Source organism: Pholis gunnellus, assembly GCF_910591455.1.
Source record: "Pholis gunnellus genome assembly, chromosome: 22".
In the NCBI taxonomy this organism is placed as follows: Eukaryota; Metazoa; Chordata; class Actinopteri; order Perciformes; family Pholidae; genus Pholis; species Pholis gunnellus.
The window spans coordinates 15,326,181-15,354,074 of NC_136549.1; the positions used below are offsets into that span (position 1 = coordinate 15,326,181).

General features: G+C 44.3%; 1 protein-coding gene across 2 annotated transcripts; it reads left to right on the forward strand.

Annotated features, from left to right (window-relative positions):
• The first annotated feature begins 1,685 nt into the window (after positions 1-1,685).
• On the forward strand, positions 1,686-27,864 carry LOC306714143 (transmembrane and coiled-coil domain protein 3-like). 2 transcript variants are annotated; one of them, XM_079184095.1, is made up of 5 exons: positions 1,686-1,827; positions 22,618-22,788; positions 23,158-23,963; positions 24,915-25,050; positions 25,563-27,864. In XM_079184095.1, the coding sequence occupies exons 1-5, from the start codon at positions 1,783-1,785 to the stop codon at positions 25,863-25,865; spliced, it is 1,461 nt and encodes a 486-aa protein (XP_079040221.1). In that variant the 5' UTR covers positions 1,686-1,782; the 3' UTR covers positions 25,866-27,864. The 2 variants fall into 2 exon arrangements, with proteins under 2 accessions (XP_079040221.1, XP_079040222.1); XM_079184096.1 differs by lacking the exon at positions 1,686-1,827 and adding an exon at positions 10,619-10,924.
• The last annotated feature ends 30 nt before the right edge of the window (positions 27,865-27,894 follow it).

The window sequence follows — 27,894 nt, forward strand, 5'->3', positions numbered from 1 at the left end:
TTCCAGTGAAACTCCAGCCAGCACCGCTGCTCTCATGTGCGGAAGAAGATTTTGCCCGAACACCCTGGGAAGAGGAAACAGGTAGAGGTGAGTTGTTGCAAAATAGGAAAACAAAAAGAAGCATTGAGAAACTCTATTGGAGTGTGCTGTCCGTCATTGTACTGTACTTTTTTTTTTTTTGCTGGAGGATTCGCGGGCCACATAGAATGACGTGACGGGCCGGATTCGGTCCGCGGGCCTTGAGTTTGAGACCCCTGTCTGTGATAGTGTTTATTATCCAGGAGGGGGCGTTGCTCCTTTTGATTTCTGAATGAAAAAAGCTTTTGGCATCCTCTGGAGTCAGCGTAACAATCCTCTCTCGCCTTTAATTAGAAACCAGTGGAGACTCGGAGAATGGAGGCAGCGTCTCACCCACTTACATTAATTCAGAAAAATGAGCCAGAAGTGCTCTGACGAATGGCAATAAGCTAGAGTGCCATTTAAATGTGTGTTCAGTGGACGGCCCATGTGTTGCCCTTCTGTTTGGAGCAGATCATCTCTCTCAAGTCTTTTAAGTGCTGACGCAGCAGTTTACTGAAGCTAGTGATGCCAGCTGGGTGCCAGAAAGATCCTAACGAGAGTCGTTTTGATGTCCAGACACGCTCCATGTCTGTGCCCTCTTTCCTCCTCCATCATCCCTCCTGCCAACTGTCAGACCTCTCATCTGTACTCATAGTCCATCACCTCCTCCTCGGCCATCTCTTTAACGTCAATGTCGTTTCCTCCCTCCTCGTCCTCTCTTCTTGCATCATTCATGCTCCACTTCTTCCCATTTTCATGGCAGACATTTTCACATCTCCTAGAATGTAAAGCACGGGGTGTAACACATTATGTTAATTAGGGCCGGAGTGCATGTCGGTGTTGCAGTAGAAATGTTTGTGTGGCGAGTTACTTAAAGCAAATCTAAACATTATCTCACTTACTTAGATAATAGTATCATATAGTTGTTCAGTGTGTCAATCTGTGACTAGACACATGAAACACTTTTCAGCAGGAGGAAGTTAGTTTTGGACTTTTTAGTGGAATTGTTGATGAAGAACATTATGCTTTAGGTTGGTTGAATGACAAGAAACAACATTGACCCCTCTCCCACTTGTAAAGTATGAGTTGGAGTGTGTGCAAAGTCCAGCCTCGGTCACACACACACACAGTGTTATCTGGCTCTGCAGATTAGAAGTGCTGTCTCCGTCCTGTAGAGAGCGTTCACCCCCCACGGGAGCGAGTCTGGCAGGAGAGTCCTGCACTAACTCAACGTTCCCACATTCATTCATTCCCTTAAATCTCCTTCCTTCCTCCCTCCCCTCTCTCTCTCCCTCTCTCTCTCTCAGTGTCTCCCCCCCAGCTCTCCATCCTCTTGTCTGCTCCCTCCCGATTGGCGAAGAGTGCCCGGGTGGCTGATAGGGATCAAAAAATGTCCGTCTCCGGCTGCTTCGTACCTTTTAAGATGGTCTTTTCCCCAAGTGTGTGAAAAACGGCACAGAACAGGACAGCTTGGGAACTCATCCCAGTAAGAGGCGACGTTGTGTGGAGCGAGATTTTGAGGTTTTGCGCCTGCTAATACAGGAAGCAAAAGATTTCACAATAAGAGGGTTGCACACACGGCCAGATAGACACGCACATACTCCTCCCCTCGCTCAGAGGTAGTCATAAAACTTCAAAAGAGGCAGACAGAGCTCTCTGGTGTGGGTCTTCTGAAGCCGCTGTGGCATGCGCTTTGACCTCAGGCCGTGAGGAAGAGGAGGCATGAGGAAGAACTACAGCGTTATCCCGCTCATCTATGTGTCAGAGGTAGCGTTTTCCAGTTTTTCTGTCTGTTCGATGTGGTGGATAAGGGAATCACTTCTCTTTATGCAGCTCAAATGAAGTCGGTTGCAGAGTCACATGTAATCAGCAGCGTATTATTGGCCTCATGAACTCTGCATGAGTCACATGAGAAGCTGTACAGTATGTGTGAGATAGACTTTATCACTTGTTTACCACCGAAATGTCCTCTTGTTTTTCTTGGTATAGCTCACTATGATTATGTTTTAAAGGCAGGAACTATAAAGATAGGTTGATTTTACATGGTTTGCTTCATTACAGCCGTGTTGATGAGTTTGTTATTTTACATTTTGCGGCCAGAGATGAGCATAGAAGTTGTTTTAGATTGTTGAGTCGGGCAAGTTTCACCACGCTTGTGTCAGTGTGAAGCATGTGATTGGCCTTTGCTGCTCGAGTAACGTCTAAGGAATGTGTACAGCAAGCCATAGATCACGCAGAGCTTGCTTTCTTCTTCTCTGCCTTTTCTCGCTTGTCCCTGAAGTTTCTCCGTTCTGCCTGCGAGTGCTCCAGCAGGAGGTCATGTTTGTGTCCCTCCTGTCTTTGTCTGTCTATCACAAATCTCAGGCGCTCTCTTGTTTTTGCACTCTTGTCGCTAAATTTAGAGCCAATTCCTAGATGTTCGCCGTGCTTTGGGCTGCCCTTATTGTGCTGACGTTGTGGGTTTTTATGTGTGCATGCATTATTTGCCTCAGTCTGCCAGTATATGCACAACAACATGCCATCAAAATAATGTTATGTAAACCCCTCCAGTATAATGGGGCTTTTCCTGTCAAGCCAACACTGGCCTGTGCCAGTCCACAAACAAGGAAATAGCAGAAAGAAGCAGCTTTTTTTTTTGTGTGTTTCTGCAGGAAAGTCCTGCAACAAGTCACAGTGTTGTCACAGCTTCTGCACCGCTGATATGCTGTCAAAGCCTCCGTGCACAGTGAATCTACAGAGCCTTAGAAATGCCCTCCAACTGTTAACTGTGGTCACTTCCATCCGTTTACCATGGTAACCATCGCAGTGTCTCAGACACTCGGCAGTCAAAGCCCTCGGTCGAAGCTTTTATTCCCCCTCTGTTGTCGCTCATTAAGCTGTGTGTCAACAGCACATTTCTCTTGCTGATATACCTCACTGAGTGTCTTGTGCCTTTGTCCTCACACTCTCTCTGGGAAGAGATGATGGGAGGACATTTAGCAGGTTCTCACCCCGATGAGGGTACGTTAGGAAAGGACTATCACGGTGGGGTTTTGTTTATGTTTCGTTAAAGGTTAAAGTGGTATTAGTTGTGCAAATTATACTTCCCCAGTGTTGTCAAAAGGCCTGCGTTTCCCACGTCTCTCCTTCCCCTTTTGCATCCGTTACATGAAGTAAGATCTCAAATCAGCACAATTCTGTGGCACAAAAACTAAAGAACAGCTTATTATTTATGATTAATTACAGCCGTCACGTGTAGAATTGTATAATTTACTATTTTATCTGCAACACAAACAGCTCCTGCATCTCTGCATTGTGCTGTACTCACCTTTCTCTGCCCACGTAGAGGTTTGTTCTGTGATATAAGTCTGCTGACCCTGTGCACTCTGCATTTCACTGTGCTGGACTGAAAACACATCCCACCCACTCTGGTTATGGAGCCATTAAAGTGAAGTAAAGAGAACAACATATTTACTGCACCTATATTCATTGTAATTGTCTGTTCAAAACAACAAACAAACAAATATCTTAATAATGTGAAAGAAGCTTTAATCACATACAACGCAAACATTCCAGAGAAGGCCGGTTGTGTTGAATCACAAGTGGCTGCAAATTGTTCGGTGGAAGTTCCACAATTGAATTAATAATAAATGTATTCTCAGTGAGGGTTAATGTAAAGATAGTGTGTGCTTCCTTTCGCTGTCTGTTTTTCCATCACAGTAATGATCTGTTAAGAGTAAGGCTCCAAACTATTACTTTCATTAATTAGTGTTTGGATTATTGTCAGCCGTGCCGGCAGAGTGGCTCCCGGGACGGCAATGCTTTGGTGCAGACTGAAATCTCTCCACAACATGTTGGATGGGTTGCCTTTACATGTTGTAGAGACGGTCATGGTTTTTAGAGCTTTTTCAGTGGAAACGGCTGCCGGATTTGACCGAAAATGACTATGTGAGAGCTGTGAGAGGAAACCAGTGAAGTCAAAGACCGGACAGTAATGAGCTGAAACTCACTATACAGCTTTGTAAAGACAAAGGGAGCTGAAGATTCAGGTGACTGAAAAGTCACCGAATGTGATGTTCTATCTAGCTATCGAGATTCAGTGTGTGTGTGTGTGTGTGTGTGTGTGTGTGTGTGTGTGTGTGTGTGTGTGTGTGTGTGTGTGTGTGTGTGTGTGTGTGTGTGTGTGTGTGTGTGTGTGTGTGTGTGTGTGAGAGAGTCTGGAAGAGAAGCCCAGAAAAGGATTTTCTTTCCTTGTGTGTGAATAACATTATACCAGATAAGATAAGATTTATTCATAGTTGACTTGTTTGGTTAAATAAAAGTCAAACAGAGCAGTGTGTGTGTGTGTGTGTGTGTGTGTGTGTGTGTGTGTGTGTGTGCTCAGCCTCATTAACATATAACCTTGTCTGTGTCAGAAGCCTTTAGCTACCTGCTCTGAAGAGGAGAAACAGGCTCTGCACTGTAAATAGAGGTTTCGTCTTTTCTCTACCGTCATCTGTTTTCTCTGTGAAGTCAGCAGCACAAATAAGAAATGTGATATTCTCGCTCCGTTCTTACTTTCATGCTGTCTTCTTGGCTTTAAGTTCACTCCGGTTGCAAGTTTATCCACAACATTGCAATAAATCTGGCTTTAATAAAGGCTGTAAAGTTTAGGTTCAGACTGTTTCAGAGAGCTGTTGATTCATATTTAGGATCATTCTGGAGTTCTGCTGTTGAATTAAACCAATAAAGACAGAAGCAGCAAATGTTGGGCATTTTTAAATGACTTACAGAAGTTGCTTATTTATTTTGGGAGAGAGTTAGAAGAGAAGATCAACACCACTTTCATGTCTGTACGGTATGAAGCTATACAGCCAGCAGCCGATTAGCTTAGCTTAGCACAAAGACTGGAAACGGGGGTGAAAACTAGCCTCACTCTGTCCAAAATTAAGTTTCATCACAATACAATATTATATAGATTCTTTGGGCAACAATACAATATTTGCTGATATCACGAAGTCTAACACGATATGATTTTGATTTAATTTAAGCTGTTTCCAATCATTATGCTAAGCTAATGGCTATAGCTTCATGTTTAACAGACAGCTATTAGAGAAACTAATAATCGACTTATTGTTTGAGCATTAGAAGAGAGATTTCGCCATCCGACAGTATATGATCATTGATATTTAATCTGCTGAGTTATTTGATGACGCATGTTGTCATGTCCTTTTATCTCTCTGACCTCTTGCTTTAATGTCACACCTCCGTACCTTACAGCTACTATAAGTCTCTCTCTCTCTCTCTCTCCGCCTACATGTCACAGCAGCTGTCATTTACTCTATAAAAATACATTCATCCTCCAACGAGGTCTCGAACCACTCAGAGGAAGACAACGGGACATTAAATGTCATGAGCTGGTGGTGCAGGGTGGGCAGCGATGTGGGCGTGTAGCAGGGATGACACATGAAAGCGTGACCCCTTAGATATTTATTTCAAACGGCGTCTGGCACCCGTCAGAGAGGCTGCACTGTCCTTTATGAAAGTATTCACACATTCTGGTGGTCTGATCAGCTCACGTTACAGTGTTTAGATCGCTGGAATACATCAAAGTTTATTTAAAACATGCTACAGGCAACAATCCATGATTACCAGGTACCAGTAAGTTACCTTGAGTAAAAGTATTAGCTGCAAAATAGCATATATTAGAGTGTGCTTACTCTAAACTGGTTGCAGGTAGAAACAATGCCTTTGTCAGTAGGGAGACACTGGTGAGAGGTGTCTGGGAGCAAATGCAACCCAAGGCTGCTCATGCATCAAGAACGAAGTGACAAGGAAACAGCCAGAAGCTGCTTGTGGGTGAAAGCAGCAAAAAAAAACTGTTAAAAAAAGGCCAAGCCACAAACTGTGTGAAAGTAATGAGTGTCAGCATGAATTCCATCACTGTGTAGAACGAATACCCCATGAAGAGCTGGTTGTTTGAGACCAAAGGTGGGGATCAAATTAGGTCCAGTATTTTAGAAACAGTGAGGTCAGGAGCCCCAAATAATTCTTCAAATATGGAGGGCTGTTTTTATTTCTATAAACCTGACCCTAATTGGATTTTTCCTATTTTAATTATTCAGTTAACTGTTCACTTGTATTCGCTGTGCATTTTATTTCCCGTCTCGTAGGTCTAGATGGAAGTTTCAGTTGGTTGCAATCTGCTACCTCCCCACTAGATGTCGCCAAATCCAACACACTAAGCCTTTACGTGAAGGAATGAGCCAAAACTTCTTTATATTCCCCGAAGTATGGAGTCGTATTGGGACCAATTTAATATGTAGCTGTAGCCTTTTATTCATATTTTTATTGATGTTGGCCTAAAAGTAGACAAATTAAAGTTTATTGAGGTTAAAAAAAACTACAATCGGCCTGTAAAATGCTCTTTATTTTGCAGATAGAGTTCAGTTTTGTTGTAGTGTCCGTGTGAATAACCTCGACGGTACAGCATCCATCTGCTGCAGAGCCTCTATTCCAGGCAGCTTAAATTTACCATCAGAGTCCCCTAAAAAACCCCGCCAGCCCCTTTCCATTCCCTGCATGGCCATTCAAGTGCCCCATTGATTTAGTTCCCCTGCTGTGCTGGGACAAAAGATACGGCTGGAAAGCAGGGAACCTTAGCCCTCCCTAAAGAAATGCTTTTATAGAGGCTGAAAAGACTGTGAGGACGAGGAGCGACGCTTCGTCTGTTCATTTGTTGGAGAGAGAGAGTTGCTTTTAATGCAGAGGTTACAAAGAGAGGAGAGCTAGTGGAAAACTCTGGAGCCGGTTGCTCTTTATCGACTCAAACTCAGCCTAGTTATCAGAAAAGTACTTCACGTTAGGTGGAGATTTACGTATGATTAAAGTAATTTACTACCGTGTAACTACCGAGCTACCTGAGCTAAATGAGAAAGCTTATAGTCAGGAGTAAATTAAGTTAATACAGTAATGTGTTCGACTTGCTGTTTAAACCGGGAAGATTTCAAATTACATCTCACAAAATACAACATAACATACCTCCAATTACAAAACGTTACGCCAATTATACTAGCTAAAATAGATATTAGCATAATCCAATATTTCTTCTCCGTATACAAATGAAGTCACACTTATGCAGGTAAGCCCACAAGTCAGCAACTACCGGAAGAATTTGAGGCATGTAGTCGGTAAAGAGAAGTGGGTGGAGAGCAAAAACAGAGCAAAAAAGGGTGCTTACATTCATCCGGTGGGCAGAAACATGACTCCAAATGAATGCTAATGTCGCTCCGTATCTGCCAGATGTATAAACACGCAACTGTTTGCTAAGAACTTGTCGTGTTCACAGCTTGTTTCCTTGAATCAGTCGTTTGAAACTAAGTGGTTGTGACCTTTGGGGAAGGACTCATGTCTACATTGCATACAGACTTGTTATCATGGCCGATCCTGAGTGTGTCAGACTGAGTCCGCTCTGCTGATTAATTCTGCCTGCTGATATATGGGGACGCTCAATCACTGTCATCTCTACCAAACGGGCAGCCAACCCTCCTGCTCTCGACACCATTTCTGTTGCAACATATCTGTGTGCGAGTGAGGATCATTACTCGTCCACTAGTGAGCCTAATGGGCCTTATCAGCATCAATAGCACACGGTGAAAAGAACATTTAGGGTCGCTGAAACTAGCCTTGCTGACAAATCCATCTTCTTTGACAGAGATGGCTGCAGAGGGATTACATGATGTATAATTCAGGGTGACATAGATGATGTGCTCACTTTGATTGAAGCAAGGCTGCAGAGTTATAATGCTAGAAAGGTCCACGCAATGAGTGAAAGGAAGGAAGGGGAGACTGTGGGAGATGTAGCCATGAGGTGAGAGAGAGGGGCAGGCAAGGAGACGCGTTGTGAAAGAAAATGTAATTGCTGGCACTAAAGCATTGACATAATAAAAGGCTGACAGGCTTGAATAAAAAGAGAGATATTTGAGGATATTTTGCGGTCGGGGCTTCTGTCTGCGAGGATTACGTAATCCAAAAACACATCATAACCAAACTGCTCCTGTTACTGAGCCCAGAGGATGTGCATGTGCATGTGCAAGCTTCTCGCTGTTCAATTGATTCTGCCTTCGCCCCGCATGGCGCTCGGGATGGAAGACGAGTTTTTACATACAAATGCACACAGCAGTGGGTCGCAGCTTTGTTTGTGCTCATCTGGATGTAGACACATTCCCAACTGACAATATTAAAAACACATTAGAGTGTCTGTGCGACAGCGATCTCAGCCAGACGTTAGGCAGGAACTGTGAAACGCGAAAGATCTTAATGTAATTCTGTATCTTATCATTTACTTGTAGTACACATTAAAAGATAAAGATGAATGCGAGATTAATGAAACATGATCTGCTCGAGGTGTAATCTCATCCCCATAACATCAGTTGTTTTGGTCCGTATCTGTTCAGTGTGATGAACGTCTGATTGTGTGTTGCAGGGAACAAAAGAAATGAGGAAGCAGAGAGACGTCTGAACACACAGTCTGCTCTGGAGAGTTTCCCTTCCTGTCCGACTCAAGAGACGATTTGTCGATTAGCTCTCACTTTCTTTTTACGTCTTGAGTTTCTATTCTCACACATATTAAATGAAGTCAGGCTTACTGTCAGTGAGAAATGGGAACTGTTGTTAGGATTGACGTCACTTTTACTGGCATACATCCTCCAAATATGTAAATTAGGTGGACTAAATGTCCCATACAACAAGAGAACAAGAACATATGTATGAAATGTACCATAGAACAACTAAAGAAGAAGACTCAACAAAAAAGAGAACATCTTAAGTAATTCAAGGTTGTTGCGTTGCATTTCATCATACATGTGTTTCTATCTCTCTGGTGCTGCAGTTGCACTGAAGTCAGTTAAACTAGTAGAGAAGCAATAATAAGAGTCATGCAACATCATTTTAAAGCTGCCCCAAGAACCCCAACAGAATTATCTGAGGCCCCCTTCCCACCAGAAGGTTCTGACCCCGGTAACCTAAACTTCGTAGAAACCCACCAGAACATCCTGCACCACCCCTAACTTAAACATCCCAACGTCTCAGAATCCCTTCAGAATGTTCCCAACATTCCTGATCCTCCATCTTCTCCCAAAACAACCCAGAGCCCCACCTACACTCTCCCGACCAGTGTCGGCGTGTGTCACGGAAGTCGGGCTGATGTCACTGCTGAGATGGAGACAGGAAGCGCTGCAGGAAGTCCATAAAGAACACAAACAATGGCATCTTGTGATTAACAGAGGGAATTTTTATGTGCGCACGCAAAAGCTTCAGTCCTTGACCGACACATGGATTTTACATCATCTTCAAATCATGAAATCTAGATCAGAAATGCTGGGCACCATCTCTCTTTTTTGGCAGAAAGTTGGATTTTGAACTCTACATTGCACTTATTAAATGTCAGATGGGGGGACATTTAGATGAAGAATTATAACTGCCTGCACGTCAGAGTGTGTGTGTGACAGAATTCTTTATTTCCTTGCAATGCAGGGAAAGAGAATAGTCTTAAAGTGGACTTTTGTTGCGGTTTCACAGCCTCACAGGAGTCGTGCAGTGCTGAAATACCCATTAGGGATCTGCTCCTAATGGCATTTACATAACAGTTGTTTTCTGTGAGCCCAGAGCCAATACCCTCTCTGGATCAAATCAATGCTAAAGTACAAAGAGAGCAATCTGGAGCTAAATAAATGTCACATTTAACTCTCTGCCTGCTACTTCTCTTTCACACGCGCGCATAAGCGTGGATGTAATAAATCAATACCCAGGGGAAATGGACTGGAAGTGTATTAGGTTATTTAGGATTGATCATAACAGAAAGATTTTGTCGTGGATCCATCCCAGAGCTATGCAACGATCTTTTCTAAATACGCACACACAGAACCGATATGATTGAATCAGCCTGGATCGGATTCAACTTTCAACAGCGGAGCTCTGGCCCTGCAGGCTGAATCCCCCGGCCTCAGAGTGTCCAACCTGTCAGCACACACACTTGTCACGGTGATTAAAAAGATGGCTGACTCAGAAAGTGGGCTTCAGGTCGACGAGGAGGGGAGATATAGTGATGAAGAACGACAAGAGGGTGAGACGGGGGATGAAACACCTGTCGGTATGTCAGTGCCCGGAGGAGTCGTGTGGATGAATACTTCATGTGAGCCCGGACAGTAAACCATCAGCGGGCCCATATCACATGACCCTGCTAACCATACTAATTGGTTTCTTTATCTGTAATGCCAGAGTAGAGCTGCTCTGGCCTTAAATCATTCATGAGTCTCTCCCCAGACCTTTGTTGGGTGATTCATCCGACCCTTCACTTCAGATGTGTGTCCTGTTTATCTGTCAGCCATCGAGAGAATCGTTAATGTGATTTTAATCCGCTGTAAACAAGAGATATCTAAGAAGCCTGCCTGTAATCGGTGAGGAAAGTAGTAAAGAGTGTGTGTTTTTATAGGGGGGGGGGGGGGGTGTTCGATATCCTCCGCAGCCCCTCCCTGTGTTGAAGCGGTGGGCGGGGCTTAACCACACATTGTGCTTCCCTGGCTCGCCCGGTTTGGAGGGATTACCGCGGCGTGCTGTGGAACGAACCACACCGTCGGTCGCCGCTTGTCGGTCGGTCGGTTTTGTTTCTTTCCCCCCCCCCGCTCCCCGGCAGCGGTGGTGAGCCAGTTGGGACGCCGTGATGACACGTGTTGTTGCACCGACGAAGCGAGCGGACGACGGCCAACTCCACACCTGAGGACGAGCAAAAACAAAACAAACCGGGAGACCCAAGTGTGAGCCTCGAGAGTATGTTCCGGAGCTCGTGCTGCTGTGGAGAAAAGTTCACCAGGAGTAGGGACACTCTCACACCGGAGACGTTAATATGGTAAATATGGCGCTTTGTACTACAAGCCAACCGTCATTAGAGGAGAAGTGGAGTTATCCTGCTTTCTGTTTCCTCCTAAAATCCTCTAACAGCTGACGCTCCATGCGCGACGAGTCCAGACACGGTTCGCTTTAATGTGTGAAGACGCCAACTTCTCATTATATATGCATATATATATATATATATATATATATATATATATATATATATATATATATATATATATATATATATATATATATATGTGTGTGTGTATATGTATGAATCTGCATTTTCCAATTCTTAGTTCACACAATCGTGTGCTACCAAAATGCACTGCGGTCTGAAGCTCTTATATCATGTTATGTGTGTGTCTGCACGTGCACATTACATTGACAGATGTTATAATGGAGTTTGGTGGAGATGAGCCCAGCTTCCTTGCAGACAGTGAACTTGCCATAAGTCATTGTGTGTTTAGGAGACCTTTTTTTTGTGACCCAGACATCACGTGACTGTGATGCAAGTATATCCAGTCTTGTCTGCAGGTGTTGAAACATTTTCTATTATGTCTTGTTATATGGAAACGGAAACAACAGGGGAGGCCGCTGTTTTTCCTCGGGGTGTATTCAAGTTGTATCAAAGAGTAAGTGCTTGCGTCACTGTGTTATTCCTCCCAAAGGCTGAATAACATGTGTTATAACAGAAAACTGGTGGTCCTCTGACCCACTACACAGAGAGCTGCTTCTTGTTCACCTTTTATCTGACAAAGCTCAGGGGATACGTATAGAAGAGTCGACCGAGCATCCTTCAAGCAGCCGAGCCGCCCCCCCCCCCCCCCCCGGGGTGCAAACGTATTTTTCCTGCTGAGCAGCGATCTGTCTGGGTGCAGGATGAAGGAGCCTTGCCCAAGGGCACCTGAGTGGTAGTTGCTGTGGAAGCATTAGTCATTTTCCCCAAGCACATTGTCCAGACAGTGGCCGGGAAGAGGATGAGAGAGAGAGGAGAGTCTGTTCGATGAAGTTGGAAGTAGCACCGAAAGCCTCAAATCAGGACTGGAAATTGTACTTTTCTTTAAAGAAGAGCTGCAACTAAAGCTTACTTTCATTACCGGGTTAATCGTTGTGTCACTGACGGGCTGACTAATGAGGGCGTGTTCTAACCTGCGCTGTTTACTCTGGTGGAGCGGTTCATTTTCATCCGTGCACATGAAGAATGTACAGATGTGAAACTCGCTGACCGAGCAGCATTAAGGCTGCAAACAACCCATCATGCAACACTCTCTGTAGGAGCAGTGTACAGTTAATCAGTAGGCTCAGCTCAACGTTAAACCCTACTGTCCTCTTGTGTGTATGTGTGTGTAATTAATGCACCAAGCAGCCTGTTCTGTAGCTATCATTAGATCACTTGCTCCTCTGCAGGCTGAACTTTAGTGTGTTTGATGTGGAGGAAGGAGGATGGGTGTGTGTGTGTGTTTCCTTCTCTGAGCTCCTGATAGTTCCCCCCTCTGGGCAGCAGATTCTTCTTTAGTTTCATGTCAATAAAGAGGAGGTTTAGGGACTGTTGGGACCAAAGAACACATTTAAAGGAGATATTGTGATTGTCTTTTACGATTATGGGATTAATCCAAAGAAAAGGAATCGACAGATAAGTCGGTTCGTTGCAGCTCCGTAACTGCTGGCTGACGTAACAAACACAAAACAAAGGAAGGAACCGACTCTACCCGTCTTCTTCTTACATTTAGTCTCCTGGAAGTGTTTCAGGGCGCTCACAGCCGGGAGCAGACGTCCTTTCAAGTCTCGTATTTAAGGAGCACTCTGTTCTCTTTATTTAATCATCGAAGTGTCTGCGCATTTTCCCCGTCGTAGCTTCTCAACTGTGAGATTTTTTTCTGCTTTTAAACTGAACATTTTTTGATACCGTGACAACTTGGGGAAATTAAGGTGGACAGTTTTCTGACATTTAAATGAGCAAAGAAGTCATAGATTAGTTGCTCAAAATACTCTTTAGCTTCTACATTATTTCTCTCGTTAGCTCAGTGGAGCCGGCTTTTGTTCGGGGTCATTTTAAGACTTAAGATTTGAGAAGTGAAATGAGATATTCTTTAAATTATCATAGATATATGGAATGAAATAGAGCGTGCAAACACATTATGATATGTTCCCGGCCGTTGGCTGTTAATTGCACTCAACAGGTCCAAGCTTGTTTAATGGTGTGCTGTGTTTCTGTGGGATACAGGAAACCAGTTGTTGCAGTATGTTTTGTTTTATGGGCAGCACACACACACACACACACACACACATACACACACACACACACACGCACACACTCTCCATCAGCACCACAAATCACGGTGACGAGCTGAGCCCTGGCCTTTGTTTGACCGTTGCGAGCGAGCAGAACGGGAGGAGTGGACGTCGCTGACTGATGCTCTTCGACTCGGCTTCATTGGTTATTCACGGCGGGAGTGCGAGTCCCCTCTGTTGTCAGAGCGACCGATGGAATCAGTGTCGTACCGCGGAGCAAACGAAGCTTCGGCTCACAACGCGAGCGCTGGAGGAGGACAGAGGTGGATCTGTGAAATGTGAATTATTGAGACGTGGTTGCTCAGGTTTATCTCGTCCTCTCAGTGCGTTTGGATTAGCGATGGAGTGGGCTAAGCTGACGGTGAATCAACACACACCAGCAGTGATGCCGGGGTGTGTGAGTAACACGGTGTGGATTAACCAACACACAAATGCTCTGCCTATCAAAGGGATCCTGTGTTGGGCTAACACACACACACACACATGGCCGTTTAGCCCCTAGTCGTATCACATAACGCTGATTCATCACCTATTATTACACTCTGTGAGCAGATGTATTAAGCTAGCTGCCTAGATTTGGTTTTAACCCCTTTTGCATTATATTCTCTAAACCACTCAACAGAACAGCCGCTGCACAATCATCACAACCTGCGATGATGCAAAGCTAAGTCGTGAATATTAAAACGTGCCGATGCAGGGACACATGCAGGAATTAATTCACACGTTAATGTGGGAATATGTGGCTCAGCAGCTCATGTTTCTACCCAGAAACAGTGCAACATTTCATCAGTTAGACGACTCTCGTGGTTGGTACGTCGTTGAAGCCCAGAAGCCAAATATTTGCAGCTTGCAGCTTCTAAAACTCTGAGGATTTGCTGTTTTATATCGTTGGAAATGTAATGGGTCGGACAAAACAGGCAATTTAAAGGCGTCACTTTAGCTGGTGAAAGGCAATCCTCAGTGTTTACCTGCCCGCTTTTCAGACTAATCAATGTATCGGTTTTATAAAAGACAAAGTGCATATACTCCAATAAATGTGCTGTGTGTGAATGTGGGCTGCATTGATTGGGTTTATGGATTAATGGATCAATCGTTGTCTTTTAAAAATGGCGGAAAAGAGTGAGAACTGTCCGTCACATCCCAAAACTAAAAGTGATGTCTTCAAACACTTCCTCTCTTTTGTCTGGCTGATGGAAGGTCAATTAATCGGCTAATTGTCTCAGTCAGAATCCAAAATACGTAAGAAATAGTTGCTGCCCTACACACACACACACACACACACACACACACACACACACACACACACACACACACCTGCCAGTCATCGCTATGTAACTCCCGATGTTTGCATAGTGTGTTGACAGAAGGATGCAGCGTCGTTACATCACGATTACTTGAGTGTTTGTGTTGTAAGTCAGAGCAGCGCTGTGTTGTGAAGAAAGGAGTTGAATGTAGATGAACTCTGTCCTCTGTTACGGAGAGTGTGTGTGTATGTGTGTGTGTGTTTTGTTGGGGATATAACATGTTAGTATGTGTGTTAAAATGTTAGTGTTAATATGAGGCTGTGTCTACGTATCTATTTAAATTACACTTTTGTATATAAACTGTTGTGTGTGTGTGTGAGTTTGATTGATTGCTGTCCTCATATATACCTATATGAGGTATTTGGGTCGTAAAATACATTTGACAGTAAATCCGTCTGGTCAATATTTTGGTGAATGAGGCCACAAATGTAATTTAAAATGTCAAATGTTCCCTTAAAGGCCACAGAATAAGCTCTGATCTGATTCTGCTGGGGCACCTGTGGAGCTCAAACACCTCGCCTCTCTCTCTCTCTCTTTTTATTTTCCGTATCCTTCATCCTCCCTCTCGTCGCTGCCTTTCTTTTATTTCCTCCCCGGGCATTTTTAGAATGGACGCAAGGGCTGCTGGGTAATCGTTGCTCTGGAAAGCGGCAGATTAAAATCTCAGATTACAAGAGGAGAGGACGGATTACAACTTTTTCTCTTTTTTCTTTTGTGGTTGTGTAAAGCAGGTCATATACAAACACACACACACACACGTGGTTCAGATGATATTCTCCCGTCCTCTAGCTTGTGTAGTACACATATATATATATATATATATATACGTGTGTATATATATATATATATGTGCGTGTTGTTTCTGTACATGTGTCATCGAGTCGTTATCTCATGCTAAGCCCCCTAGATAGTAAATGGATTGCCAACATTTCATTGATTTCTAACTCGATATCCATTCAGACCTGTTTCCCGCTGCACTGTGATTTATTGACTTCGTTGTATTTCCTAGTTCCTCTGGTTGGCGGAGGACAACATCACCCCACCGTGTTTCAAAGGAGCCCTTTACACAGAGTTTATTTAGTCACAGCAAGACACTACTGATGTTAAATGGTCCGTTGCATTCTGGGTAATGTTCCTGATCGAACATCTATTGCACCCGAAGCACATTCAAGACTCTCCTGGTCTACACTCGTAGTCCTGTTTGTGTCATTTTTAACGTCTACTATTTTATTCACGTGACTGTCCTTCTGTAGATCTTTATTCTAAGCATTTGACACTCAAAGAATGCACAAAACACCTCGACCGACTCGTAGAAGAACGTATTAGTCTTCAGTCTGCTGCAGTCGTCTGAACTGATCACCGGTTAAATTTGCAGTGAGAGTGAGAGCAGGATATCTCCGTCGGGCTCTCATCCCTCCATCTGTGGTTTGTTAATGAGGCTCTGGGGTCACTGTGACGATGTGACACTCTTTCATACTGTGTGGACATCTCGGTCTAAGAGACGTCTTATCTCACAGCGCACACGTTGCACAGAGGAGCGTTTGAAGAGCACGGAGAAAACGTTTCTGTCATGTTTATCTTTTGATGTTCTTTCCCAAATATTGTGGTTTTGAAAATGTAATAAGCTTTTTAATCCCCATTCATCTCACACCCTCTATCATTACTTTTTAAAACTCTTATCAATTAAATTAACATAATTTCTGTATTTAATATCCTGACATTTATTTATGCACAACTCTTTTAAAACAGCACTTTCCACTATTACATATTTTTGTGCATTTAATTGCCGATATACACCAACTAGCACTACCTCGACTACGTGGTGACCACGATGCTAAATGCTTCTCGGATGCTTTCCATTGATTCCCAACGTCTTCATCTCTATAACTCGTGCAGAGGTTAGTAGTTAAGTAGTTATGACACATGATTAAAGTGGCTTCAGAAGCAGGATCAAACATGTGGCGGTTAGAAATCACAATGGCTGTTAATAACAAGACACTTAGTGTTGTTGTGACGGATCCGTGGAACGTGGATGCTTGTGGCAGATCACCGGTGTGTGTGTCGCTTACTTTGCCTCCAGATGATGTGGACACAATGCTGTTCAGTATATTCTATGTGTGGGAGTGTGCAGAGAGCAGCCTGTCCAGACTTGAAATTGGTTCAGTCCGTGCATCGACACGGTAATCAGACGTCTACTTCCCCTCAGCCCCACCTTTGGTTTGGTCTCAGTACTGGTGTGTGTGTGTGTGTGTGTGTGTGTTACTGCAGATAGAACAAGGGTGTTGTTGTCAACAGAGCAAAGGCGGAACAATACAAAGAGGCCCTTTGATCAAGTGCTTATTTTTAAAGTCTGACAGTGTGTTGATCTCTCTGTCTTTCACAGTTATAATGACACAATATGTTCATGTGTACATAGCACTGCAGTAATTATCTCAGTGTTTGTTTTTCTATGATATTTAAATGTGTATCTTTGGGTTACTTAAGGACTGTCAACAGGCATGTTTCACTACTTTGTGTCATTGTTTTAGAGCTAACGTTCAATCAACGAATCGAGGAAGTAATCGTCCGATCAATCGACGATGAAAATAGTCGTTAGTTGCAGCCACGGTGAAGATAATATTCATATTTATTCTGTTAGCATTCGCAGTATGTGTTGACATTACTAGCTTTAATTGTGTATTGTACGCCTCTTATAATATGATCATGATACAATTCCACAGAACGTCAATATGTTGAATTGTCATTTAGTGAATTCTTTGCCATTTGTACAGCTTAGGACACCTTCTATCATTAGAATAATCTTTAATAACCATTTTAATGATGATCTTTTGGGGGATGGGAGTGTGTTCTAACGCACATCCCGTGTTACATCGTGCGTATTGCAGAAACCGTCCATGTTTGTACTCGTTCCCCAGGTTTCCGTCTGTGCTGTGGCTGCTTTGCTCTCCCTTTTATTCTCCGGTGCTCCTCTGGAGCCCCACGGGGAGGTGGTGTGCATGTCTGCCAGCTCGTCCTCCCCACAGGAGGCTCCTCTTCCCAGGCCACAGAGTCACGGCTCACCAGCTAGTTCACCCGAACCAAATGTCTCATTTCACCTGAAGCTGTCTACTTTCTGTCTCCGTACGTGATCTGAATACATTTTAGAAATGAGAGGATATCCTGTCACCAAAACCAAGCCAGGTCTCGTACTTCTTTTCCCGTTAACACAAATTAATTCCTAAAAATGCAGCTCTTGGCCAACAGCAGATCTAATATTCATCATGCGTTCAGACACAGAGGTCTCTTTTTGATTGTAGACTTGAAAATAGGCAGCTCCTCTGCTTACTTATTAGAAATCTGCTTCCACTGAAGTTATGAGCCCTAAAAGTTTAGGAAACAGCATTAGGATAATGTGAAAATGATCCGGCGCAGTGTTTAGTGACCCACCGGGTACACACATTAATCCTGATGATGAATAGCCCTGTTAGAGTCCCTCTAAGTTGTTTCATTTATTATTCATAAATCTTGTTTAATTTGTTGCAGAGGGAGTTTTCAGTCTGCACAAAATGCTCCTTTTGCAATTTAGCATTTCAGAGTTGTGCCTCACAGGTTGAATGTATTTAAGTTAATTTGCAGGTGCACTGGTTTGGGTAACCTGCACCTTGCTCCGTGGCAGCGTGATGCATTAGGCTCGGCGTACGAGCTTTTCTCTGGAGCCCCTCAGGAAGTACAGTCATCAATCACCAGGGATGCTCATCTGTGTTATTCTCAAGTCTGTTGGAACAGAGTGGCCTTGGCAAACATAATAGGGTTTGCTAGATTAAGCCTTTCAAAACGTCATTATCTAAATTGTGGTCCGGGTACATCTCCATATTTGTCCAAAGAGCTGCTGTACAGTCCGTCCTGTTCGGGAAGAACGATAATGGTGCCGGAGGAGAACTGATGCCAAAGAAAACTGAACAGAGCGTCTACTTTTAGACAAGCTAGAGATGGAGCTGAAGGGATGTCGGTCAGCTGGTCAGCAACCTTTTGATGGATTTTAATGAAATTTGGTACAAACATCCACGGGGCCCAGAGGATGAATCTCACTAACTTTGGTGTTTACCTGACTTTCCCTTTAGCGCCAACACACGGTCAAAGTTTTTAATTTGTCCAATACTTTAGTTTAGGACCAAATACCTGCAAAACAAATGATATTCCCTTTGTGTTTGGTGCTAATGAGCAAAAGTTAGCATGCTAACACTGAACTAAGATGATGATTGTGATACCTGCTAAACATCAGGATGTTAGCATTGCTATTATTAGCATGTAGCTCGGAAGTACAGCCTCACAGAGCAATGAGCGTGTTTTCATGTTGAACTTCCTGTTATTGGCTTAAGAAGTCTGGTTTTAAACATCTCCTCCTCTAAGTCTCTTGATCTCCCAATCACATTATTTCCTCCTCTAATACTCAAACACACACCAGTTTAAATGAGCCGTTGCTAATCTGGTGTGCTGGTTCAGACCGTGTCTGGCTCCATGCTGGTTTCGAGCCAACTAATAAACGGCTAATGTGCAATAATCTCTGTGACAGTCGATGTTTTTAAGCTCTCATTTGTCACAGAGAAGAAGTAAAGAATCATGTACAGCAAATACATTACTGGCTTAATGCCATACTAATGCCAATAAGAAACCAATTCATGTGTTTATATATTTAATTGATTCATTCCTAACACTCCTCTTATAATACAAAATACAACTATTATTGACCCCAACAATGTTTTATCAAAGCAAAAATACAAGCATTTGAATTGTGACTATTTTTTAACAAGCCTACGTTTCCCATTTCGGACCGGTAAGTGTGGCTATGTGTGAAGCCCCGGACACTGAATAATGTATGCACAGTGCTTCACTCAGCTAGTATTCAGAGGGGATTTTACATTTTCTGTGAACAGCCTTGACTTGATGGATTAGTGTTGATTTGTTCTTTCGTCACTGGCGGTACAGCTGCTGATGGGTTTTTGACAAAATAGCTGAGCGTCAAAATAGTCGAGTCGCTCACGAGGGACGCCGGGTATCTTGACTTGCGTCCACTTCTGGCTCGTGTTGGTGGAAAAATAAAACTGATGGATTGGAGGCAGGAATTAAAGAGCCTCGGACTCTCTCTGGGAGCAACAAAAGAAACATTTCTCGTGGCAAGGTCCCGACTCCCAGCTCCCACTAATGAGACGCTGAGATGAGCGGAGCTTAGTGGGAGTTGGAGTAGCACTTGTTGGCCCACTCTCTCTTCCACACACCGTAAACAGCTTAAGCCTCCTCTCCTGTCTCTAATCTTAGATTTTGATTATAGAAAGCACACCGACGCAGATACTCTGCCTCATCGTGGGGCCTCTTCTTGTTGGAGTGTTTGCCTTCAAGTGATCATTATTTCCTTCTTCAGTTAATCAGTAGATTATTTTTAGCCACGCTAGCAGCGTGGCTTCAGGAACGAGGTCAGTCGGTGCATCACTTTGGTCCAGACTGAAAGGTCACTAACATCTGGCAGATGTTAGTGACCTTTCTTGTTAACGCCATCAGGAGGTTCACATGTGTGGATTTGAGTGAGATGTCTCAACAACGATTGGATGAATTTCCATAAAATTTGGTACAAATACTAACTTACCCTTCAGGATCGAGACAATTTGTACAAGATAATGATTAATAAATCAACTAAACCTCATAAATAGTTGTCGGTGTTCATATATGCGTGTTGTTTGTGGAAGGATTGTTGCTCACTGACAGAGAAGCAGTAGAGCATGCAAGCTTTCGGTCACATAAGGTGTATATATAGATGTATAGACCAGATTTGAACCCAGAAAGCTGCAGATGTTATGCAAATGAACCGACTAAGCCACCAGGACATCACGGTTATAGAATTTAGGACGTCTTCACACGCTGTTTTATGGCTGGTAAACGACTGGAGCCCATGCTTCTGCAGTCACGTCCATTCATCCATCTTCTACTTCTCGTAGACGGGTGGACTATCTGAAAACCTCCTTCATATTTCCCAGTGGACGAATGCCCCGGTGTGTGTGTTGTTTGTGTGTGTTTTGACCGTGTTTTGTCCGCCCAGCTGTATCATAATCTAAATGGCCTCAGTGCAGACCAGGGCCAAAGGCCAAGTCGTGACCTGATATTTGCATGTGCCCTTCAGAGACATATGGTGCCTCTGTGTTCACATGTAAATAACCCCGACCGATGTGCGATACGTGTGTGGACTGCTGAGTGTGAGGCTCGCACAGCCGCATGTTTGTACACTAGAATCTCCTGCAAACATGTGATTTACTTCCAGGCTGTTTGTGTGTGAGAGGCAGCAGAGGAGGATGTGTAAAAAGATGTTTGGTTTGTGATCTGGTCACAAATGTAAAATGTTCCAGGTTGTGCGTGTTTGTGAGTCCACAGCAGAGGGTTTAGTGTTTGCTACAATAGCACGATGACTCACGGTCTCGTGCACTAAGCATCCAGCTGCAGCTGATTGACTTCACCAATTTGAATTATTTAATCATCCGTTCGTTATTTCTTCTTGTTAACCTTTTGCCGCCCACTGTTCCAGCCACAGGACGCGAGCACTTTGAAAAGTCACATTAATAACACGTAGTAGACGTATTGTGTATGTGTGTGTAGACACATGTAAGTTATATTTAAGAGTTTTAGGATCAGTACTTTTTGTGGTCTTTTTCAAAAAATGTAATTTAAATACATTTCATGGCAGTTTCCAAATAAATCCTGAAGAATATCGTGTCTCCAAGGCTCTCGTCCTTACAGCAAGTCAAGAAAATTCCCAAATTATTGATTCTATCTAAAGCAAATCTTCCGCTGGCGAAGCTGCAAACCTCAAATGTTCTGCACGTTTACCTCAGTATTGGTTGAATCAGCGTTTCTCTGCAGCGCAGGTTTGTTCTGCTCGTTGCCGTCTGGTTGGACCGATGGACGTGTTGTGAGGGTGGAAGCCATCTGCACTCAGGAGTAGCGAGAAGAAGCACCGTGTTTAATTCAGAACAAAAGGAATTGCATGAATGACTTCATGTTAATAAAGTTTGTTGATGTCTGACTATGATTCTCTGCTTGGGGGGGGGGGGGGGGGGGGGGCGGTTGATGTATCACAAAGCCACAGGACGCCATTAAAGCGGCATGTGTGTAAGAAAAAGACAAAAACAATACAGCCAAAAACACGCCTTCAGGGCTCGTCAGCTGTTTGCTCATGTGTGTGTGTGTGTGCGTTTTAGAGCTTATGTGCACTTTGCTGCCGTGGCAACAAGAGTTACCACATACTAATATTTTAGGCGGCGTTACGTAACCGGCTGCTTTTGTCAATAGTGGATTTTCAGTTGGAGGCTGTTTGTTTGGAGCCTCAGCTCCTCTTCCTCCTCTTCCCCCTGCAGTCTAAACACAAGCGTCCTCTCAAGGCTGAACACTCGACTCTCTCTTCATCCTCTTGGTTTTAAAGCTCCGCTCTCTTCTTCTGCCAAGACACGAGGCAGAGCGAGTTAAAGCAAGCGGTGGAAAGAGAAGCGTGACGCTCTTCTCCGCGGCCTCGTGAACACACCTGATGTTTGATGTCGATGGTTTGATGTTGTGCAGCAGGTTGCTGCTCCGTCATTTAGCCTGAAAGTCTGAATCTGAGCAACGGCTGACTTTTGTTTGGAAAAATGTTGTTTTTGTACCTTTTTGATGAGATTTAATTTCCTCTCTGAAGTTGTTCAATGAGGCATTTTAAAACGTGTACCTTTTTATCTCCACGGTCACAATAATAAAGAGCATCAGATGATCTTTTGAGCTCCACTCAAGAAGACACTCTGATGACTAAATGTTGTGAACACAGAAATAACTCCGTTAGTCGATGGAAAAATGCTTCTTTCAGTCATTTTTTCAAGCAAAAAATGTCGCCATTCTCTAGTTTCAAGCTCTCAAATGAGATGATTTGCTGCTTTTCTTTGCCACGTGTCACCTCGAACTGAATATTTTTAGGATAATAAGACTGTTAGTCGAACAAAACGAGACATTTTAAGGCGCCAACTCGTGTTCTGGGCCACTATAAAAGAACGTTTTATAGATTTTATAGTTGCACTCCTAATAATTCCAATTCTTCTGTGTGTGTGTTCTCTCACAGGCGGAGCGCAGCGCTTGCGATGCCAACATCCTCAGCATCCCGGTGCCCATTCGCCGCGGCGGCTCAGAGTCCAACCTGGACGTGGTGGACAGCGTCGGGGATGACGGAGTCGGACTGGATTTCACCAAAGGAGCGCTCGGCATCGACAGCCTGCAGCAGAAGGTCCTTAAGGTCAGAGGATTTACTGCGTTTTCACTACGAGAGCCTCTGGACAAACATCACAAAGACCAAATCAAATAACTCCGCAGCTCGGTTTGATGGTGCTTTATAGAGCTGTTCATTATCCAATGATGAGACAATTAGATTTCAGTTGATTTGATTTTCTCACTTTCATTGGAAGACGTTTCTCATCATATGAACATTTTAATGTGATCAGTTGGGACTGAAACCACACTAATGTAATCTATTGTATCCCAGTGAGTAATAAAAACACAGTGGAACACTTTTCTTTGGAGTGAGTACAAAGGAGTTACAAACAGTCCGAATGGTAAAGAGGGAGTTGAATCGGCACATCCTAAATAATTGTCCTCCTGCCTTCAGGTGACGGAGCAGATCAAGGTGGAGCAGGCGGCTCGGGACCAGAACGTCGCCGAGTACCTGAAGCTGGTGAACAACGCCGACAAGCAGCAGGTGGGACGAATCCGCCAGGTCTTCGAGAAGAAGAACCAGAAGTCTGCGCACACCATCGCCCGGCTGCAGAGGAAGCTGGAGCAGTACCACCGACGCGTGAAGGACAGCGAGACCAACGGGAAACACAACCACAAGGATGGCAGCAGCAAGGAGTCCGGGACTCACAGCAAAGAGGGAAGCCTGCGGGACGTCAGCGCCACGGGACGCCACCCGGCGCTGGATAAAGTGAAGACGATCGGGCCCGGCGTGTCGCTCTCGCCGCCGTTCTTCTTCAACAAGTCCCGGGAGTTCGCCAACCTCATCAGGAACAAGTTCGGCAGCGCCGACAACATCGCCCACCTCAAGAGCTCCATGGAGTCGGGGTCCGGGCTGCACGTGGACGGCGCCGCCAGGGGCCTGAGCGGGAGCGCCGCGAGGGGCCTGAGCGGGAGCGCCACCACGGTAGCCAAAGCGTCGAAGTACCAGAGCGACGACGAGTGCTCCACGGGGACGTCCGCGTCCGCCGACTCCAACGGGAACCCGGCCGGGGGCTCCGGGGCCGGGTCCGGGGGTCCGGGGAGGTCGGACTCCAACGGCCGTCTGGGGGAGGTGCTGGACATGGTGCGCGAGATCAGGGAGGCGCAGGTGCAACTGGCCGAGGACATGGAGACTCTGAACACACAGTTCAAACGAGACTACAGCTACTTCACACAGATGATGCAGGAGGAGAGATACAGGTAGGGACGACAGTAGTGGCCTCTTAAAAACACATTTAACAGAGTTCATGAATAAGTAGGTCAAGCTGCACTCTGTTAGATTAGTAAACACGGATGTTTGAGGCTGTGCCCTCGTCACTGAGGGATGAACAGTCTTCATAAAAATAAAATATGACCAAACCTTCAATAATAACACTAAATATGATGACCAGATGTCTGAAGTAACCCCAACTCAACCCATCACAATCCTTCCCAACACTAATGGAGTAGAAATCTGATTAGAAAGACATGTAATGCTCACATTTACATCTTCACTTCCATATAGTTTGGGTTAAGCTACAAAAACACTTAATCCTCCACTTCCCATAATGCAGCTTGATAATATCTTTAATGCAGTGTCGGCAGCAGCAACAGGCTTGGGAGAACTAAACTACTAAAATGTCCAGACCATGACGGTTAAAGAGATAAACATTACTATGCCTTCCTTTATTGTTTGCCAAAAACACAAAAATACTTCTCTTTCCCGTGCCTCTTAAAGTCCTTCACATGAAACCATCCCATAATAAAAAAATAGCTCTTAAGTTGAGCGGCTCGCAAAGCACGACAACACTGGAACCACAACCTGTACAAGTGTGACGGCTCGCAAGTGCAGCACTTCATGTTTAACCCTGCGGTAAACACTCCTGACTGGCAGTGACGCAGCGTGTTTGTACATCTGTTGAACCTCAAAAAGGCTTTTGACGGTTATTATAAGCTTCTGTAAACTAAAAATAGACACAAGACTGTTGCTAAGTTGTCCAAGGGCAAATGTTTTCCGCAGGAAGTAAATTGCTGTAGTTACTCGCCCCCACACACACACACACACACACACACACACACACTCAATTATGCATCGTTTGCTCACCCTCTCTCTCTTGGCGCTCTGCCTCCTCCTCCTCTGCATGTGTGTGTGTGTGTGTGTGTGTGTGTCAGGTATGAGCGATTGGAGGACCAGTTAAATGACCTGACGGAGCTCCACCAGCATGAGACCAGTAACCTGAAGCAGGAGCTGGCCAGCATCGAGGAGAAGGTGGCCTACCAGGCCTACGAGAGGGCCAGGGACATCCAGGTACTTTGTGTTTTTGTACACAAACGTATGAGAGCGAGTTATACAACACACCACAGACTCAAGTTTAACATCATTGAACTTTCTAATTAACATTTAGTCATTTATGACAGTTTAAGCAACAAAACATCGACTCAGCATCAAATTAACTACTTTAAACGAAGCGTTTAGCGTCGTCTTTGCACCAACAGAGAACTTACTTAAAGAGAACATTGTGATCTTTAATAACTGGTTGTACAATATTTTGTTTTCTTTTACCATTTGAGTTATTTTGTCTTTGATAAGAAGAAGACGGATGAGTCTCACTGAGGTGCCTCCTGCATCTCCCATTCATTTCTTATAAGATACACAACTGCTGCTCATTTCTAATGCAGTTGATGTCAAATCTTATCTAATCCAGTTTCGCTGCCCTTCCTTTATGATTCATTGCTCTCCAGTATTTCCCTGATCTCAACCATATTGTGTGTGTGTGTGTGTGTGTGTGTGTGTGTGTGTGTATGTATGTATGTGTGCAGGAGGTGCTGGAGTCATGTCAGACTCGCGTGTCAAAGCTGGAGCTCCAGCAGCAGCAGCAGCAGACGGTGCAGGTGGAGAACACCGACGCCAAGGTGCTGCTGGGGAAGTGCATCAACATCATGCTGGCCATAGTCACCGTGATCTTGGTGTGCGTTTCCACAGCGGCCAAGTTCACCGCCCCGCTGCTGCGCAGCCGCCTCCACCTGGCGCTCACCTGCGTGGGCGTGTCCGTGCTGGCGCTGCTGTGGAAGAACTGGGAACATTTACAGAGCGCTTTGGAACGATTGCTCCTCTCGCACTGACTCGAGGGAGCGCGAAACGAGACCGTGAAAGCAGACGACCAAACCCTGAAGGGTCCAGGTTTTTGTCGAGTTTACATGTAGCCTTCTACGCGTGAAGGCTCCACGTGATTGGTTCATGGCTTTGTGCTTTGCATGTCCACGGAAAAGCCTTTCCCTGAATGCACCTCCACTGTAATTCCAACACACAGATGTAAGCTGATATAAGTTATAAACCGAGATCCACAACGTGCTGAAGGCGCAAACGTATATAACGTTTGACACAACGCTGACATAAAAGTGCATCACTACAATCCAAAGTAACAACTAGAAGATGAATCAACTGGAATTAATCGGCCATATTATTGGCTTTCGGATTCACCACCTGGATCCTGGATCGCAGCGACAAGAAGACACTAAAATCTAAATACAGAGGATTTGATCGGTGCTGTTTTAAAGCGGCGTGTATCTGTTGACCTCACCCCTCTGAACACACTCCCACCGGCTGCATGGGGCCAGTCAAGCAGTCCTGAACACCGGCCAGCTGTGACAACACAAAGACACGTCCACCCGAAGGTTGATTTGTACCGTGTACCGATCTGTCCTGTATTTATGTCGTGTTTATTCTCGTCTCATTTAAAGCATTTTATAAGCTGCTGTTTTAAACTGTGGGTGTGTTTTGTGTGCGAGTGTGCGTTCATGTCTGCTTGTTTGTGTCTCCACCGTGTTCCACACAATGTTGGCTTTCTTGGAGAGAGTTTGGTGAAAACATTAACGCCACGTCTAGCTATGACGCTAGAGCCAGGAGGTGATTAGCTTAGCATAAAGACTGGAAACAAGGGGAAACGGCTAGCCTGACTCAGTAATTAACATGTTATATATGTTATTTAAATACAACAATTTGTGCTTTTAAGTGCAGGACTGTTTCTTGGATAGAAGCATTGACTTTCTGAAGAACCAGGAGCTAAGCTAAGCTAAGCTAACCGTCCGCTGGTTCTACTCATTTAACTCTCTGTAAGAAAGCTTAAACGCATCTTTCCCAAAAATGTCAAACTATTCCTCTTTAAAGGAACTCTTTTAAACTGCCTCCTGTCTCGTTGGTGCTTTGGGGTTTTCGTCGTGTAAACTTTGTTCGGGTAAACATATGAGTTGACGTGCAGCTTTAGCATCGACTAGCTAGCCTGTAAACTGTGAGGAAGGCCGACACCATTAGAGAACTGCTCTAGCATGTTTTGGCTTTTTATTGAATTGCCTTTTTTTATTTTTTTTCAAGGTGAACAGAACAAATTAACTTTTGTGTTAAGCCTTCGATGTCGTGCTGCGTTCATGTCCTGTGGGAATAGTCCTGACTTGAAAGGATTCCCACCTGATGAAGCTGCGGGGGAGCCCGTGATTGATTACTGCTTCTACATTTCAATCACACGTAATGATTCCCTTCAGCCTTTTCTCACCAGACAGCTGAGAAGTGACTCATTAGCACACAGAATCCTGCCCTGCCATCAGATGTTAAGAAGTATGAATTGCAATGACTGAAATGTCGGTAACTCAGAAGAAAAGTGATGGTATAAACCCCTTAGCGACTGTTTTTCCCACGTGACTTGAATGCACCATTACAGACTTCACAGAGGAAAGTGCGCCATGTAGCTCTGTGCTCTGTATCACTGTGACGATGGGGGGTGAACCGGGACTGAAGACGGTTTATTTTATTCTTTGTTTGCGTCCCTTCTAAAGCCAAATATGGAGATTTTTAAGGCACAGGCGCCTTTCTAAGTAACACTGAAATTGCTTTTTTTAAATATTTTTTTTTTAGTCAGACTTTGGTGGTTTTCAAATTGGCTCCAACTCTTTGTATCTGCTCTTCAGGAGAGACATGCACCTCCTCTCCAAAGCTGCACGTCCATGATGTGTATTTTCGTATTCCTGTCTCTTCTATGTGCATCGGTTTCTGGTTATGGGGTTCCATAACGTTCTCTTATTTTCAAATGAGAAAATAAATCAGATTTTGTTTAAAGATCGTTCCAGATGTTCTGTTTCCTACTTGTCCTTTTTTTTT